The 18,266-nt window shown below is 43.5% G+C and overlaps 1 protein-coding gene across 3 annotated transcripts in view; it reads right to left on the minus strand.

Annotated features, from left to right (window-relative positions):
• Nucleotides 1-18,266, minus strand: part of Plxna4 (plexin A4) — a 441,985-nt gene that overhangs the window by 201,414 nt on the left and 222,305 nt on the right. Inside the window, exon 4 of one of the 3 annotated variants that reach the window (XM_063285988.1) lies at nucleotides 1-18,065. This exon is cut by the window's left edge and continues 17,011 nt beyond it. The exons of the other annotated variants lie outside the window; for them this stretch is intronic. Coding sequence (XP_063142058.1) covers nucleotides 17,856-18,065 — 210 coding nt within the window. The 3' untranslated portion in view covers nucleotides 1-17,855. The remainder of the gene's footprint in view (nucleotides 18,066-18,266) is intronic. 3 annotated transcript variants of the gene reach the window in all.

The raw sequence follows: 18,266 nt of genomic DNA on the forward strand, positions 1-18,266 counted from the left end.
TTCATAACCTGACCACTCTGTGTTTCTCTGTTGAGAAGTTTCTGGAAGTATTCTCTGAGTTTCCTTGGCAGGAACACAGCTGAGATGTACATTTCCTGAACATTAACTGTGTGGCAGGTATTGACTTCCAGGTATGTGAAGATAGGGGTTAGTTGGTTTCTTGTCAGTATAATAAATGTACTACCCAAGACAATCAGTTGATATAGGGATGTTTTGGTATTTTCAGTCCCATGTCAGTTGGCATTGTCACCTTCAGGTCTGTGATAAGTCTGCATACTATACAGGTAGAATACTGAGTTTGATTTGCCTAATGATCAGAAACAAAAGAGAGATGGAGGTCTTTACATTTCTCTTAAGAGCACGTTCCCAATGACCTAAGACCCTTCCATTAGATGGCCACCTCCTAAAGGTTCTACCATCTCGTCTCCACGTTAAAAGACCACACTGGAATACATGAATCATGGAGGACATTCAGATTCAAATAGCAGCAGTGGCCTGCCAGCCCCCTACCTGCAAATAAAGCAGACAATAAGTTGAGATCAGAGACAAGGGAGCACATAGCAAGTAAAGGTGGTATTTGAACATGCAATGTTCACGCTACAGAGCTCTCTTCACTAAGACACTTCTCAGCAGAACTGACTATGGACCTATCTATTGCTTCTTCATTGTTCGGCCTGTCTCCCCCATTTCCCTGACCAAAATTTATATTCCACAGGGGTAGCAGCCAAGTCTCCGTTGACTACAGAAATAACTCCTGTAGGTCTAAAAATTAATAGCCAATCAGAGCAGCCACTTTGCTTCTATGTGGACTTCATCTCCTACCACAGCCAGCTTCCTGCCTCTACTCACTCCCTTCACACCCAGGAAATGTGGGACTGGGAGCCAACAAAAGCTGCTTCTCTCAATCCTCTCTGCTGTTGTAATAACAAACCATAAAATTAACTAAATTTCACCACAGTGTAATGTGCTGCATAAAAGCTGTGGCAATGTGTCTGCAGGGCAAAGGAGGGCTCTGTAGAAATGCGCTTCTCTTTATTACATGGCCAACGCTGCACAGTTTCTTCCCTAGAAAGATTGGAGAGGGGGGGAAGCGTCACATGAGCAAAATCAGAATAGACATATTTTAGATACCTGTTCTGCACACCTGTGCTGTGGGCTCACAGGCAAATAAAATCTTACAGGAGTGCTGTACACATGCAAGGTCAGATATACATCCCCTGCTGTGGAAGCACATACAACTGTATATGTGAATACTTGCATACATGTGCAGAAACATAAAAAAATGGTACGCCTGTACCTGTGTTGGACACATTCATTCTTACTCAACACTGGTGCTCAAATGGCTATTAGACAGACAGGGAGGTGTACTCTTCTCTTTGCATGCCTAGTCCACCAGTAGCTACATCGTAGACCTCTGTCATCAACCAATAATCCCCAGTTATAGCAAGCTTAAACTATCCTGTAGAAGTAATGTTTAAAATCTGGAACCTTCTCTGCCTGACCTAACTCTAAGAAAGAAGCCATCCAAAATGACACGGGCAGCTGCCATGCCCAAGTGAGCAGGAAGTAATCAGTTTGGGGAATGTGAAGCTCTGCTGTGATAGTGTCTACGCTGGACAAAAATGCCCCTTGCTCACTAACTTGGTTTTTCTCCACACTGAGAGAGAAGGGTTGCATGTAGTGGGGGCAGGGGGAAAAGTCATTTCTGGCAGCTGGGTACATCTGGTTCATTGCACTGACCCTTGCAGTTCCCATAACTGCCAAGCCCAGAGGGCAAAGCAAGGATGTTCTCCTATTTGTCCGCTCTAAGTCCTTCCCAGAGGAGCAAGCTAAGCCTGGTAATTCTTGTGCTGAGGGGAGACAGCTGCTCATCACGTAGACACTATAGAAACCTGTTATTTACCTCTGAAACTGGCTGCCTCTCAAATCTGTTGCCACATCCACACCCATAGAATCCATGTTCCAAGCTGCATACTACAGGGGAGGGCATGGTCTTAATGTCAGTTTTAGAAAGAAACGTGGAATGGACAGCTATGTATGTCTTGGAGAGAAGTTTGGGTTAAGAGCTGGGGGACTCGGGTCGACTCTACCTCTCTGGACAGTATGGGGAACAGAACAGTGAACACCAAATTTCCTTCAGGCCCTAAAGGAGACAATGACTCGTCTGTAGGCCACTGAGGATCCTGTAAACTCTTACCACTCCAGATCCCTTTGGGATTGAATGTGAATGCCAATTTTCTTGTATGGGTAATCTCTTGTGTACTGTACAGAAGCATCAAGTTATCAAAGCCAACTACTAAGGGCGACTGAAAACATGGTGCTGTATGCTTTTCATAACATGAGCTGTTTCATGCTTTCAGGACAAATTGTCTTTCAAATGCTGCCAGCAGAGTAATTACACAGATATTTACAGTGATTATCTGACATCCTCACCCTCACCATAGGAGGATATTCTATAGATAGACATACAGCCTCCTAGACTAGTCTGAAATGTCTCTTAAGAGTAACAATGCTTAGCATTCAGTCAAAAATTACTTAGTGACCACACTGCAAATATCAGAGGGTGACAAGGGTCTGGCTCTGGAGACATACAACTGACTAAGACACAGAGTCTGTCTTCAAATAAGAATGGAAAGTGATGGTCCAGCTGTCCCCTTTGCACATTCAACACGAGACCGACAAGGAAAGGGCCGTTTTCTCCCCCAAGAAGACTTGTCCTAAAGTCACATTCAGATGTTGAGTTTGCTACATGGTCAATAAGTAGGGTAGCTGATAAAACTGCCAGTGGGATGGTGCCAGCTGCCTGTCACTGTTCTCTATGACAGCACTTTTCAGGGAGGAGGCAGAAGATAAATTGAAGCCTACAGATATGTTTTGACAAGAGGTTCCATCCTCCCCATCCCCCCAACCAGCTCAGATGCTCACTTGGTAAAAGAATGCAGAGTGCAATGGTATCCGTGTATCTGGTCCCTTTAAAGACCAGATAAAGTGAAGCCTGGTGAAGAAAGGGCAACACAAGAAATGTAGAATGTCCCCACCTCTGAGGACAGTCACATAATGTGTGACCAGATTTACAGGTTCAACTTCCTCTCTCCTGGTAAGGAGTATCTTGGAATTTCTCTCTATGTAAATGACGCATTCCCAGGCCTTCACCCTAGCCAATAGCTTATATCCACCTTGGCATTTCTTACCCACTCCCCAAGATCTATATGTATCCCTATTTACCCTGAATTAAACTGAGCTGTCTGGTTGATGGTGATACTGGAAGTCAATCTATTTGTCAGTGTTCCTGCCAACTGAACCTGCTCTCCTCCCTTCAACACCAGCCCTTTTGTCCTTGAGAGCCAGTGGGGAGAAGCCCCTGGGGAGAAGGAAGGGTCACACTTACCTGGGTCTCCTTACCCTTGTCCCTACAACAGACAGAACCATGAATTTAGCACCCCCAAAAGACAGCTTTGCTCAATAGAGAAAAGCAGACAAGAGGGCACAGAGACAAACAGGGAGCTTTCTAAAATCCTTGGGTCTTGCAGCCTTTAGCACACAGCATTTCATCTAAACTAAGGCACCAGTTGTACAGCGCACTGTAATTTTATGTACTACTAAAAAAGAAAGAAAAAAGCAAAAAACAAAACAAAACAAAAAAAAGCACTAGCAATTAAGTATGACAATGCATTGATTGTAAGATGCATTCATTTTCAGAGACGTTGAAAATGGAAGGAAAAATGTGTGTTTTAGAATTGCTAAAATAGAGTCAAACCTAAATCTTAACAGGATTCAAGCCCTTGGCAGAATGGGCCTGACTGATGTCTCCACCCTCCCTCATCTCTGTCCATGAGCCAGGGCTTCAGCCAGCCCTATTGTTCCTTTACCAGCTCACTCACACCTTCTCCACCTAGACCTGGATTGAGGCTGCACCTTTTACCCAGAATGTAAATAAACACCCCTCTCCAACTGGAAGAACCCCACATTATGTTCTGTCTGCGGCATGGCCCCTACCCTGTTCCTTTAGAGCATACGCCTTAGTATTTGGTGGGGTAGTGTTGTTGTTGGAGGTTTTTTCTTTCAATATATTTTAAGTTCCTCAGGAAGATTAAATAATAATTTAATATTATTAAGCATCTACTGGGTGCAGATAATCAAATTATATGCACACACATGCATACACATACACACATGCATATGTGATCAGGTGATATACTGATAACCAACAGTCAGTTGAAATATCATAAGGAAAAAACAAAGAAACAAAGCAAGCATTTAACTTACTGATTATCTTAGATTAGCCTAGCCTGGTGGTAGTTACTTTGCTTATCAATGTAGCCAAAGCAACTAAGAGGAGGAAGGATTTACTCTGCCTAATGGTTAAAAGCTACAAGTCTGTGATGGGAAAAGGCCTTGCATCTGGGAATGGCTTCTGTCTATGTCAGAGGGGTTAGATCAGGAAGCAGAAAGTCTCAGACTCAAAAGGGCCAGGCTATATGTATATTAAGTCTTGTCTTCATACCAATAGAGTTAGGAACCATTTATCCCACATAAAGAATTGGTACTAATGTTATCTAATGAAGAAAGTGAGTCACTTTGCTGAATTCATTCAAGCTACTGACTGGATTGCTTAGTCAAAATAGTATTCAGACACACTCTGGGACACATCATTGTCCATTTTTAGATGCCTTGCACTCGAGGGGCTTTAAGCACGGGCACCATGCCAGGCAAGAAGTAGCATGAACAAATCCATCACCATGGTTTTCCTTTGGTGTGGAAATGGTTTTGTGGGGAACCATCCAGTCTAGCTCTGTTCCTTACCCTTCCTCCTCCCTGGAACATCAACAAAATTGTCTCTGCCATGAAGAAGTGTATGATTATAAATAAAACAAAAGCTTTGAGACATTATGGAAAACTAAAGAAAAAGGAAACTAGACCAAAATAATAACATTGGATCAAAGTACGAAGAACAATGCTGGTAATAAGGGAGAATTCACGAGCCACCGTAACACACTCGTATTAGTCAAATAAAGAATCAAGGAATATAATGAGCTGCAAGCAGATCCATCTTGGCTGTAAAATAAGAAGTGTCTGTGATTATTGCTGTTTTTATAAATTAAACTGGGTTTAAAACCATGTTGTCGACAAGTGTGTCATTTAATCCATTTGAAATCATAACCCCAAAGCAGAGTTCTGTCTTCTGTTTCTCTAACCCAGGATGACCAGAGATAACACTGAGTTGTGTATGTAGCCTCTAAGTCTTCCACATGGCTTAAGAAGAGCTATCCAAGCCTGACTGTGTAGGCAAATGCGTCCCTGGGGTGTTTCCGAGGGAATGCATGCATCTAGCAGATGTCCTTCACAAGGACCACACCCTTGGAAAATGTAAAGAGAGCTGTTTTCAAAGATGTCCCATAGATGACCCAAAAGACTGACTGTATAAACCAGCCACACTGATCCTGGGAATTTACCTGAAGGACTGAAAGTTAACCCATGGCACAGATACTGGGGCACCAATGGGTCCCATGGCACTGTTCATGATGGCTAGGTATGGAACCAATCGATGTGTCTATCACAGAGGAATGGTGGAGAAAGTTCAGTAGGATTCCCTCAGCAAAAAAGAAGGATAAAGCTATATTGTTTGAAGGAAATGAATATAACTGGAAATAATCATATTTAATAAATTAAGCCAGTCTCAGAGAGGTAAATACTGCACGCTTTCTGTTCTTTGTGGCTCATAGATTTTACATAGGTACATAAGATTACATCTCTGTGCATGGAGTGAAAACAGAATCAAAACTGTCGGGGGCCAAAGGGAACAAACAGGAGGGAGAGGAAGATGGTGGGGTGAGCAGGGACTATACTCGAAGGGCTTTATAAAAATGTTCCAAGTCAATGCAATAAACAAACAAACAACAAACAAGCAAAGTGTGATGCTGCATGCTTAATCTCAGGACTTGGGAGGTGGAGTTGGGAGGAACAGAAATTCAAGGTTGTCTTCAGCTACATAATGAGTTTGAACCAGCTTGGACTATATGAAACCCTATCTTAAACAAAAGAAAAAGAAAACTAACACCAAAACCAAAACCACAGAAACAAAAACCAAACAACTACAAAAACAACTTGCTAAAATGAACAACTACATACTAAAATGAATAAATAATACTGGTTAGGCCTTTGTGATGGATCAGTGGGTAGAGGTGTTTGCTATAACACACACACACACACACACACACACACACACACACACACACACTTAAATTGAAAAAATAATAGTGGGATTAAATACAGATCCTTGTTCTACACAAGCACTCTACCAAAGAATTATATCTCTAGCCCACTTTTTATTTTTTAAAAGAATTGAACAAATTTTATTATGTTTTTGATTTTTTATCATAAAATTATTCATCATTTTGTCTTTTATTTTATTAATAGGTTATATCATTTTTCTCTTCCCTTTGCTTCTTCTTCTAAACTCTCCTCCTTGCTCTTTCAAATTCATGACCCCTTTTTATTATTGTTACATGCATATGTATATGCATATATATTCCTAACATATAAATACAACTCACTCAGTATATATAATGTTGAGTATATGCTTTCAGGAGATGATCTTAGAACCCATGTAGCCCAAGCTAGCCTTGAGTTTGTAATCCTCCTGCTTTACCCCTTGAATATCTAGATTTATACCACCAGGCCCATCTGGAAAGTTCTTTCCATGTGGACTAGTCCATAATAAGTATGTGTGTTTTCTCAGTGAGCTTTCTGAAATTCTCACTTAAAGGTGGAAGAGACTCCTCAAATCCTTAGAGAGCACTTGTAATAGGAAAAGTGAGGCTCAGATGAGGGTAAACCCTGGGCCACACAGTGCAGCGAGGAGCACAGGCGGATGATTCATTTACACTCACAAATGCCATCCCACACTCATCATCATCACACCCACTGCCACTGTGAATGGCTGTGTCTTCTCTAATGACACTGTGACTCTTGTCTCAGGCAGGAGAACAGGTGGGATGCCATCTTGAAAGCTATGCTCTTGCCATGGGAGACAGGTTTTCTTTTGTGAGCTCATCCTAACAGTGTGAGAAGCATAGAAGACAGACTATTAATAAGGTACAGGAATATCGTGACAGGGGTTTCCCCCAGCCCCCTTGGCTCTTGGGGGTCAGCTGTGTGCCCCAGAAAATCACTTTCTATATGTGCCATGATACAATAAAAGTCTGTCGCTTTTTACGGAACTAAGACTTCAGAAAAACTTAGTTCCCTGTAGATGAGAGACCAGAACAGTGAAGGGCATCTCACCCCACCATGGACCATGAAGATGTTCTATCCCATAGTACCTCTGATGTGCCTGAAGTAGTCAACCCTTGACCCTGTTGAGTGAGAGCCTGGTCTGGACCCTGATGCTTCCTCTGTGGTTAGCTGTCTCCCAATTCTCTTCCCTTAGCTGTCCTATTAACTCCATGGTGATTGTGTGTAGATCCCCAGCAGCTGCCAATCAAAACATGTTCTATTTTTACTTCTGTTCTCCAAGTGTGGTCATTTCATTTCTCAGCACTGGGATTTAATCAAGTGACAAGGAAGAGATGGATTGAGGCGTTGCTTGCCAACACAAGGAGTGGCAGTGCCAACTCCCCAGTATGTAGGCATCCTGGGTTGAAAGCCACACCGCCATGAGGAGACCTCCTATCCTAAAAGGGGAAATGATGTCTGCTGTAAAGTAGCTGGATTATCTGTGCTTGCTGGAACATTCTACCTCAGTGTTCTCACTACAAATTTATAGACAATAAATATTCCTCCAACAGAATAGGCATGAGCAGCTGATGGATATCAGTGTAACGAACGAGTGAGTGGCTGAGGAAATTCATTCCTGTTCCTCTACATTTGGGGCATGTCTTTAAAATCATTTCTTTTGGGAATAGGTGCAAAAGTAGAGAGTCACACGAGCAGAGGATTTAATAGCCAATGAAATACAATCACTAAGTCTAAACTATTGATCCATTAAGGGTGGCAATTTGGTAAATACCAACACCTCCAAAGTGCCCAGTACTACATTCCATTGCTTAACCAACTCTGGTATTAAAGCAACACTCCGAAGACCACCATTAATCCCCGGATATGAGCAACTGAAAAAAAAATCTGTCTGAGAAACAAAGAGCTACAACAATTTGTTCATCCAAAGTGCTTGTTATATATGCATTAAACATTAATGTTTTTCTCCTGCTTATTTCTTAAGGGCAAGAAATCTCAAATATACCCAGTGTGCTCTCCCACAGAACGAAATGCAATCACTCCCCTAGGGCAGTAACAACCACCAGCCTGCTGTGTTGAACCGAATGAATAGGATGAGCGAATGAGTTGAGGAAAAGTGTCTGTGGGATATTGGGGAAGGAAATGATGTAACCCATGGACCCACCACCCAGTTCAGGTAAGCTAGCTGCTCTGGGAACCCCATAGATCTGTCCCCTAAATCTTCTGGCTGAACCAGCCAAATCCTAGTGGGAACATTCTTCAATAACCATGGCTACAGGAAGTTGCTGGCAGTGTCCCAGAGGCTCCAAGAGTCTCACCCCAGGAGGAACTCTGCAGGCAGTGCCAGAATAGCCCCAACCTCACAGGAGAGCCCAGCTGGGCCATAAATTGTACTGACAAAGATAAAGACACACATTTTCTCTTGGCTCAAAGGACTTTGGCATGGCACATTTACCCTCTGCTCTGCCAGGCTAGAGGGTTGTGTTCATGGCTTCCTTTCCCAGTCATTTTTCTCTTCTCCCCCCCCCAAGTCCCTTTTCCTCCCTTCCCCATCTGCTACATGAGCTCTAAGGCCCCTATCACTCCTGGTCAACAGGGCTGCATATCATCCCAAAGCTACTACAGCAGGCTGTTTGTTGGGGTGACCTTGAAATGACCTACCATCTGAATCCTGCCTCAATGCTGAGTAAAGCTCGTTCCCATGGATAGCTGTGGGTTCATGAGAAGCACTCAAGTTGAAGTTAGCAGATTCTGGTGTAGGTATGATCACTTGCTACTATGGGACTTAGGCCAAGTTGTTTGACATCTCTGCACATCACAAAACAATGCTGACTTTAGAGAACAGGTGAAAGGCTGAATAAGATATCTCGATGCTTTCGTTAAATTCCTAGCATGTTTTACATGCTTTATACGATCTTCACGACTTCAAAAGTTGTGAAGAAGAGAAGAGAGGTAGGTAAGTGTTTCAACTCTTGGCTTCCTTCCTTCCTCCCTTCCTTCCTTTCTTTCTTTCGTCTTTCAGTCTTTCTTTCTTTCAGTCTTTCTTTCTTTCAGTCTTTCTTTCTTTCTTTCTTTCCTTTGGGGACAGAGAAACAACATAAAAGTGATTTACAAGGTCAGTCATAGAAGAAGTAGGGATAACCCATGTCCCCAGTCCCCCCTACCATTGTTAAGTCTGTCTTTCTACAGAGAGAATTCAGTAAGTAGAATTTCTAGGGGAAGCTCTGCTTTCCAAACCCACTGGGGGATTGACAGACCTGTCAGGAAGCATAGGTGCTTTCCCTTTTTGGTCACTAGATGGGAACCTGTCTCATTTCTTAGACTCTATAAAAAGTGTACACTATCCTTCATTTTCATTTTGTACCTCAGTGTTTCTCACCTACTTGTGGTAGCAGGGTCAGGTGTCCTTTTCTACCTGTATTATAGAAGACAATGTGAAAGTATTTTGAGGTTCTTGGAGATCTATTCTGGGTAAATTTTACACACACACACACACACACACACACACACACACACACACACACTCACTAACATACACTCATACATACACACACCCACACACAGACTCACATACAGGCACACACTCACATACAGATACACATACACTTACACACATATACACACTCACAAATAAACACACACACAGCAACTCATTTACACACACACACACATTCACACATGCACACTTGTGTTCACACAAGCACATGCATGTGCCCACACACACATAAACCCTCACGTGCACACACACACACACACACACACAGAGAGAGAGAGAGAGAGAGAGAGACAGAGACAGAGACAGAGACAGAGACAGAGAGACAGAGAGTTTCCTAGAAACGTGGATGAGTACAAGCTCCTAGAGTCGGTGGCTCAGCAGAGGTTCCGGCAGACATTATTGATGTGATCGTATCCAGAGTGTTGAATGAAAAGGTGAGGCAGCCTTGACAGTGATATCACTAGGCAGAAAGATTTGATCAGCAGTAAGAAGATGACATTAAAAGGAAAGGGCAGAGAAATAAAACTGCCTCCCTTTGTGAGCTTGGAAAACATGATAAAATAGAAATAACATGGATGCTACCCTGGTTTCATTTTTTTTCTTTTTATTCTGATTACCACTTGAGATAATTAGCTAGTACAACAAGCCAAATAGAAAACCACCTGGACTTTTTGCTAAATCACTCTCCTCCTCCCCTATCCCCGTGGAACAACCTGGATTAAATGACATTAAAGCCCTCGGCTGAAACCCCATCCCCCATAAAAAAAATGGGGGTGGGGGAATACAGAGCTCAAAGGCAGACTTCTCTTCCTTGTCTAGCCCAGAGAGGTTGCTGCTGCGAAAAGCTTAAAGGCCGGTGTGAGGAGGGAAGCTGGGATGCATCTCCATGACAACCACCCAGGCCAAGGCCAGTTTCATCACCTGGAAACTCGAAACAAGATACAAAAGGAGGGGCATATGTTGGGAAGTTTGGAGTGAGTCTGCTTGAATTCAGGTAATGGACAGAGAAGAGAGGAAACAACAAACCTTTAGCAGGGTCCCAGAAATCAAACAAATCAAGCAAGAGAGATTTCTGAAGACAAGATTTTATTATCCAGACAGTCATCTAAGATGGCCAGGTAGGAAATATTAAATTCAACGATGAGCCTATTATCCATGGGATGGGGATAGCATATCTTCTAGTCTTCAGATGGCATGGCATGACTAGCAAGGAAGAGAGGACAGTTTCCCAGAATGACAATGACAGTGGCAGAGCCTAGATTCTACCCTACATTTCCTTACTCAACCTGGAGCCATCTTACCATTTGGGGCTGGCTCTACCTCCTTCCCCAGGAAGCACCTGCTCTTGGGAGACACGGCCGTATATAGTGCTTCCCACAGGTTCATCTTAACTCAGTTCCCCCTGTAGAGAGCCATGGACAGAAGCCATCATGGCTCTCTTGGAACAGCTATGGGATAAAAGGTGAATGGGAAGGAGGAATTAGTCTCAGTTGGTAGTGGGGGAGAACTCTATTGGTTTGGTGTTATATGTAAGGCTCTCCTTCTCACTCACCTTACTCATTGCCCAGTAATATAAGAACCATGACAAACTGACTGATATTATTGAAAATGTAGACTCATTTTGTCAAATACTTGGTCTTCAGCTGGTGGTGCTACTGTGAGGGTATAGCACCTTTGGGAGGAACGAGAGGAAGCAGGTTACTGGGGAGCGTCTTCAAAAGTTCTTATCCCTTCTGTACTCTTCTTCCTGCCTCCCGTGAAGTAGAGAATATCTTTTACCACAATATTCTGCCAAAGGGACTAAACCACAGACACTGAACCTCCTGAAAGCATAAGCAAAGTGAACCCTTCTCCCTTCAGTTTGTTTATTTAGGTATGCGGGTCACAGCTTTGTATAAGTATAGACACACCCATCTTCCAAGGTCGAGCACATAGCTCTGAGGTGCCACTTGCACTTCTTCTGGTCCAAGAACATGACTCACAGATCTAACTGCACATGAGTGAGTTCATGGATGAAGGCAAGCTGACCTTCTCTTCATTCCAAACCTGGTCTCTTCCGGCTCAGTACTTCCCAACTCTCTTCATATCATAGCATACTAGAAAAATCCTAATGTTCATACAATGCCAACATAAACTGGAGGTTGTTTACTGTTGCAGGCAAGTGGTTCCAAGCTGCCGCTCATTCCTACTAGAGGCTCCTAGGAGTGCAGGGATCAGTGTCTTTGTGCTGTGATCAAGAAACAGAAAAGAACGGGCAGCTCAAAATTATGAAGGACATAGCTACAATCTCTAGAGCCAGGGAGACTCAGGACACCAATTAGTTTAAGGATTATGATTCTAGGTAACCCTGGAGACAAAATGGACAAAATACCCTGATTAGATTGAGCCAATAGAAGCCTTTCTCTGGCCCTGGGGGTGGAGCTATCATCTTAAATCTGATTACTGTAGGAGAAAAGCAGAATGCTGGGTCAGAAACTCTCACTGTTCCCACCACAAACAGAATGGAAGGGGACATGATCCCTAATGGAAAAACTGTCACAAATATGGGGCTTGTTCTCTGTGACCCTCATCCTAGGCCTTCCCTAGTGTGCCCTTGGTTTGCTCATCTTTAACACAGAGTTTTTCAGCTTCCAAGCCTGAATGACCTGCTGAGGGCCACACTATCCACCTCCTCATGCTGTCACAATGAGGGACCAAACATTTGAGCTTTTCTTGGGAGCTTTTTGAAAATAAATAAATAAAGGAGTTACTTAGCTCTTCCCCTCCCTCTCTCTTAACAGCATCTTTCAACCCAGGAGCTGCCAGAGAAGTTAGAAGCCTCAGCTATGTATAGAAACCCCATCACTCTCTACTGAAATAGAGAGGAGTGGTAACGCCCCCACAGCACTTAGGGAGAATGGGGAAAGAAACCCAATCCAGCCAAAACATGGGATGAGGGGATGGTGCCCTGTGGTGCCTGGCATGTGCAGGGGGTTTCAGGGAGGGCAGCTGAGGTGGGTAGGGCCAGGAATTGCTCTGTGTGTGTGTGTGTGTGTGTGTGTGTGTGTGTGTGTGTGTGTGTGTGAGCATGCACGTGAGTGAGCTTACACACGTGTGTTGGAACAATCTGCCCTGCCTCTGGGCATCTCATTCCTAGATGTACTTTATCACATTTGGAAAGGACTTTGGGGACAGGAAATTTGATGAATTCCCATTGCAATGTTTCACGACCCTGACAGCAAAGGAGCTGCACCTAATAGCCAAGTTCCAGGCAGCTTTGCACAGCTCCAGTGTCCTTTCCCTGTGAAGTCCTTCATTGAGTCAGGAACAGCTGGTCACCATCCTCCTCATAATGACCCTCTTACACTGAGAATGCCTATTAGGTCACTCCTCATCCTCTGCTTCTCCTTGTGAGGAGGGGGAAAACAGAGCTCTTATTTCTTTATTTTGGCATGAAAAGCCTTTTTCCTTTGTGCTGGGACAATCCATCATCACCACCACCCTCCTTTCTTTTCAAAACTATGATCTTTCTCTTGACATCGTGGCAAAATTAGCAGAGTGTATATACACAGCATTCCGGCCCACTGTCCCATTATGATGGGGGCATGCTAATCAGGGAAGAGTGAGAGGAAGGCAGAAACACATGCGGAATGCTGCCAAGTTTTCTCAGTGCATCTTTTCAGAGAAAATAAGTCAACCTCAGCTTCACAAGTCTGTTAATAAAGATTCTAAGACATCAAATATGTCCCCCTCCAAATCACGTTAGCATGAGGTTTGAATTCAGATCTAGTTGTTTATAAATTCACAGACCAGTTTGTAGCAACAATCTATCAGTCTCATTCAGGAAATGCAAATCAAAGCCATGATGAGACTCCATTACACACCTGCTGGGATGGTCACAATAAAAGTTGGGTCGGAACAAGTATTGGTAAAGAAGTAGAGAAATCAAGACCTTCACACATTGCTGGTACACATGTCAGGGACACATCTGCTTTGCAAACAGTCAGGGTCTTCCTCAAATGGGCAGATAAAGATTGCTACATGACCTCACAATGCTATGTCTGCAGCTACGAGGAATGAAAATATAGCTCATGTCTGTAACTGTTCCCAGAAGCATCATTCACCACAAGCTCAAAGTGGAAGTGATGCAACAACAGTCAAGTCAGGTATGATGGCACACGCCTTCAATCCAAGCACTTGTCAGACAGAGGCAAGAGGATCCTTTAAGGGTAGCCTTGGCTATTTAGTGAGTTGGAGGCTAGCCTGGGCTATGTGAGACACTGTCAAAAGTTTTTTAAAGGTCCAAAACTCCATAAATGAGGAGTGAATACGTAGAATTACTATAGTCCTATAATGGAATATTTCTGGCAATAAAAAGGAACAAACTGCTGAGATACGTGGATGAACTTCAGTAATATGATGCCGAATGAAAGAAGGCAGACACGAAAGGTCACATATTATATAATGTCATTGACATACAATGTCCAAACTGACAAGTCTAGCCAAAGAGGATCAGTAGTTGCTTAGGACTGAGAGGCATGGTAAGTTGGAAGGTGATGGCTAAAGGGTATGGAGTTCACTTTTAGATTAATAAAAATATTCTAACATCAAATGCGGTGATGGCTGTACAACTCTGTAAATGTAGTTAAAGCTATTGAATTATAAAAACCATTGAACACTGTCTTCAAATGAATAAACTATATGGCATGTGAATTATATTTTATTATGCTTTTAGAAAAATACACCAAATAACAAAACTCTGTTTTTGAAGTTTAAGAATCCTTGGTTGGAGGCTGAGCCACAGGCAAATTCCAGGATCAATCTCTATCATGTTCTTAAGGTTCATCTATGGCCAGTCATCCTGAAGTCTGCCATGATGGGCCACTGAAACAGTGAATGGTCACTGTCCTCACTAGTCAGGAAAGTAAGAGCCAAGGTCTATAAAGAAGGGAGTGGTGAGGCCCCTCATCCAGCGAGTAGAAATATGTCCTCCATCCACCATCTTATTTCCAATGGGAGGCAGGAAGCATAGAGAATGCCTCTTGTCCAGGTATGGCATGAGTTAAATGTAGGACCAAGCAAAGGGCCTAGAGGGCTTGTCCAATGCCAGATCCACATTCCCTTGGGTAGCAGGAATGTGAGGTTGTCTAATAGAAGCTTGACAGGGAAAGGAGTACTCATCTTTCCCTTGCTCCTCCTTTGCTCAGTCATTCCAGAAAGCTCCAGAAAAAGAAAAAGAGGAAGCAAAGAAAGAAAAGAAGAAAAGAGCATTGGAAAAGAAAAGGGGGCCAATTCCCTCTTATTAAGCCTGTTATTGGGCTGCGAATCAAATTAAACCACAGGGCTTTCCACTCGCAGAGTGCTATTTTAAGCCTTATTAGACTATATTAGGATTGGCATACATTTCCACTGACATAATATTGGCCTTTAATTGGATTTAAGGGCAAGGAGGCTGCATTCAGTTGGAATAGGCCCCTGCAGGGGGAAATTTGGTATTCCTCTCACAACATCCCTGCTGGCCACCATCTGAGGGTCCAAGCAGGCCTCTAACCCATTCAGACTCCAAACTGCAGTCTCCTTTCTCCTCCTCTAATAGGCTGCCCTAGAATAGGGCATATATGTGCCTTTTGCTGCCTGGCAGACACCTCATTCGGTAGCCATGGAAGCCTAACCTAAGGTACCAACCAGGCTGTGCAGTGGGCTTCTGAGTAGAGCTCTGAGACAAGAGGTTTACCTTGCCTCTCTGGATGCAACTGCAGAGAGAGCCACTGACTGATTGCAGGAAGCTGGGCCTTCTGATGAGGCCATGATGAAGCAGAGGATTTAAAGCTAGAAATACTATACCTTGGTCTTTGAACCCCAAATGGCCCTTGGGCAGGTGGAATTTGAATAGAAAAGGAAAACAGGAAAAGAGTTTTTCTACTATGGGAAGTTGTGAGTTCATCAGGCCAGCAGCAGGTCCTACCTGAGGACTCAGCTCTCCCTTGTGGTGTAACCAGGAATAGATAACCATGGCCTTCTGATCCTCTTGCCTTTACCTCCTGAGCTCAGGGATTACAGGTTGATGTCACCAAGCCTAGCTTTATGCAGTGGTTGAGATCAAAGGCAAATTTTCTATCAATGGATCTGAGTCTGAACCTTGGCTTGACTTACTTTATCCTCACCTCTGTCAAAAAGAGATGCTCCAGGCAGGAGTATAATGGTCTAGCCTAGAGCTGTGCAGGGATCCACATCCATCTCCCACCCACCAGAGTTTTACTTCCCTCCTCTGTAAAGTGGGGTTATAGTACCCCTTCCTCCTCCAGAATGTTATGGAAGCTAACTTGGAGAACACTGGTAAAATGAAGCTTCTGAGGCTTAATAACCTTCAAGCCTTTTCCTCTTTCCTTTGTTTTTCCAAGCTTCAAATAGTTCTACTAAAAGGCACCATCATAGCAACAGACGTCACCAACCAAGTATGTTACAAAATAAGGTTGGGATGAGAAAATTCTTGGTACAGAGGCAAGGATGTATGAAATATCACCTCCCAAAATATTGCTCAAACATGAGAAAAACACACAAAATTCCTCAAGAATTTTCACTAATACATGTGAACATCGCCCATTCCCACTTGCCAAGACGCTTTCTTGGCTATACTTTGCTGTCTTCAATTTCCACACTTGTTTTCAACTCTTCTGCCAGAACCATGTGCTTGTTTATTTTTTACTACATTTTTATGACGTTTCTGCTCTAGCAATAAGTTTTGCATTATTAGTTTTATCAAATAACAGAATGTCTGGTTGGCTGAAGGAGGTTTACTGGCCCGATTTTTATGGCTCCAGCCCAGAACACTTTCTGTGATCGCTTTCTGAGTAGTTCTTAGACCCGATCTTAAGTATGTGCTTCTGCCTGTATTAAATCACATCTGAGGGCTAATTGTTATGGTATAAACTTAGCATCAGTGTGGTGCCAATTGCTGTAATCTTATCATTATTACTTAATCACAGGCTTGCTTGCTCTGTTCTACACAGCACAGCATACGCATGTTGGGGAAAGTTGCTTGTAAATCTAATATTTATAAACAATGCCGTTTTATATTCATTGGGACCTTTGCATTCAACACACCTTATTACATCTTGCAACGCCTGTGCCGCAAGTTTAATTTAGGTGATATTCTGACACTGAAAAGAAACTAAAACAAAAGGAAATCAGACCAACGTGAATCCAGGTTGTGATCTGCAGTTTCCTCTACCCTAGTTACTTGAGGATTGCCTAGGAACAATTCGCTTCTGTCATTGAGAGAAAACATGTATTCTCTCCTCATGCATGAAGGGAGGAAACTAAGGCAGTGGTCTAGGGAGGATCGTCTTGCCCAGTCACGAGAGGAGGTAGCAGTTGTCCTTTTCCCTGAGGGGAAGACCCTCTGAGCCTAGCATTCACCAAGTCTGGAGAGCTTCTGGAGAGCTTTGTTACCCCTCCAAGTCTCTGCTCTTTTCAAGTCAGATCTGGTTCCCTCATGCAGCCTGAGCCCAGAGGATGTTTTTTTTCTCTCTCTTTTACTTTCCCCCACCCTCAACAGATGTCCTCAATGCACACTGACCCCCAGAGAGTTCCACATCAGTAAGAGTGGGACCTCCTGGAATGTTCCCCCAAGGGAACATCAAACGAGCAACTGTCCTGGTGGGTTTGAATTAATGGCATCTGAATCATTACAGACAAGAGTTGAGTACCACTTGCCTAGAGTAAGGAAAGCACCAAGCCAGTGTATTAAAGAATGGGCTGGAATCCACGCACATGGATCATACCACACTGATTCATCCAGGGCAAGGAATGATTTGAAACTCACTGGGGTTGAGAATCTTTCAAGGGCTCAGTTATCTGGAGCCAACATGTTGGTCTCTGTTCTCATAGCCACAGGAGCTATGCCACTATAGAGCTTCTTTCTCCCACCAGGGAAAACAATATTCCCATGGCAGAGGGTGTTAGGCTGGAGCCTTTGATAAAAATAACTTCTTGACGTAATGTATTGTCATGGTCATGCTGTTGAGTGCTCACGCACGTAAGTTACTGAAATAGGGGTAACAACATGGCTGGCCCATAATCCCTGGATGCCTGAAGACATGTGTGTGTCCTAGTATACCTCTGCTCTGCAGATGTTGTCGTTAATCTAGACAAGGAAAGCTTGCAGAGAGGGATGACTGTCTTTAAAAGGAAGATGTCCCAGCCCCTCCCTCTGCTTACCAACTGGCATGCACAGATGTGGCAAAGGCAGAGAACCAGACAAGGAATGGTGAGTTCCACAAAGGTCCTCTTGGAGGCAACTTAACTGACGATACCAGGGAAGTGTGAAGAAGGTGCCTGTAGCCCTTTGCAATACCTGCAGGATAGAGGGGTTTTGAGCAGCTTTGAAATGTGGTTGGTACAAAGTTCAGGAAGTATGGGCATCTCTTTGAGGCACACTGTTTTAGGAGAATCCAATAGGCAAGCAGTCCCTCCTTTGGGGGACACATTCTGTTATAGGAGGCTGTGGTGGCAGGTAAGACCATACACTCCTACTGTGATGACAAATGAACTGTGT

The sequence above is a fragment of the Rattus norvegicus genome, chromosome 4, assembly GCF_036323735.1.
Source record: "Rattus norvegicus strain BN/NHsdMcwi chromosome 4, GRCr8, whole genome shotgun sequence".
NCBI lineage: Eukaryota > Metazoa > Chordata > Mammalia > Rodentia > Muridae > Rattus > Rattus norvegicus.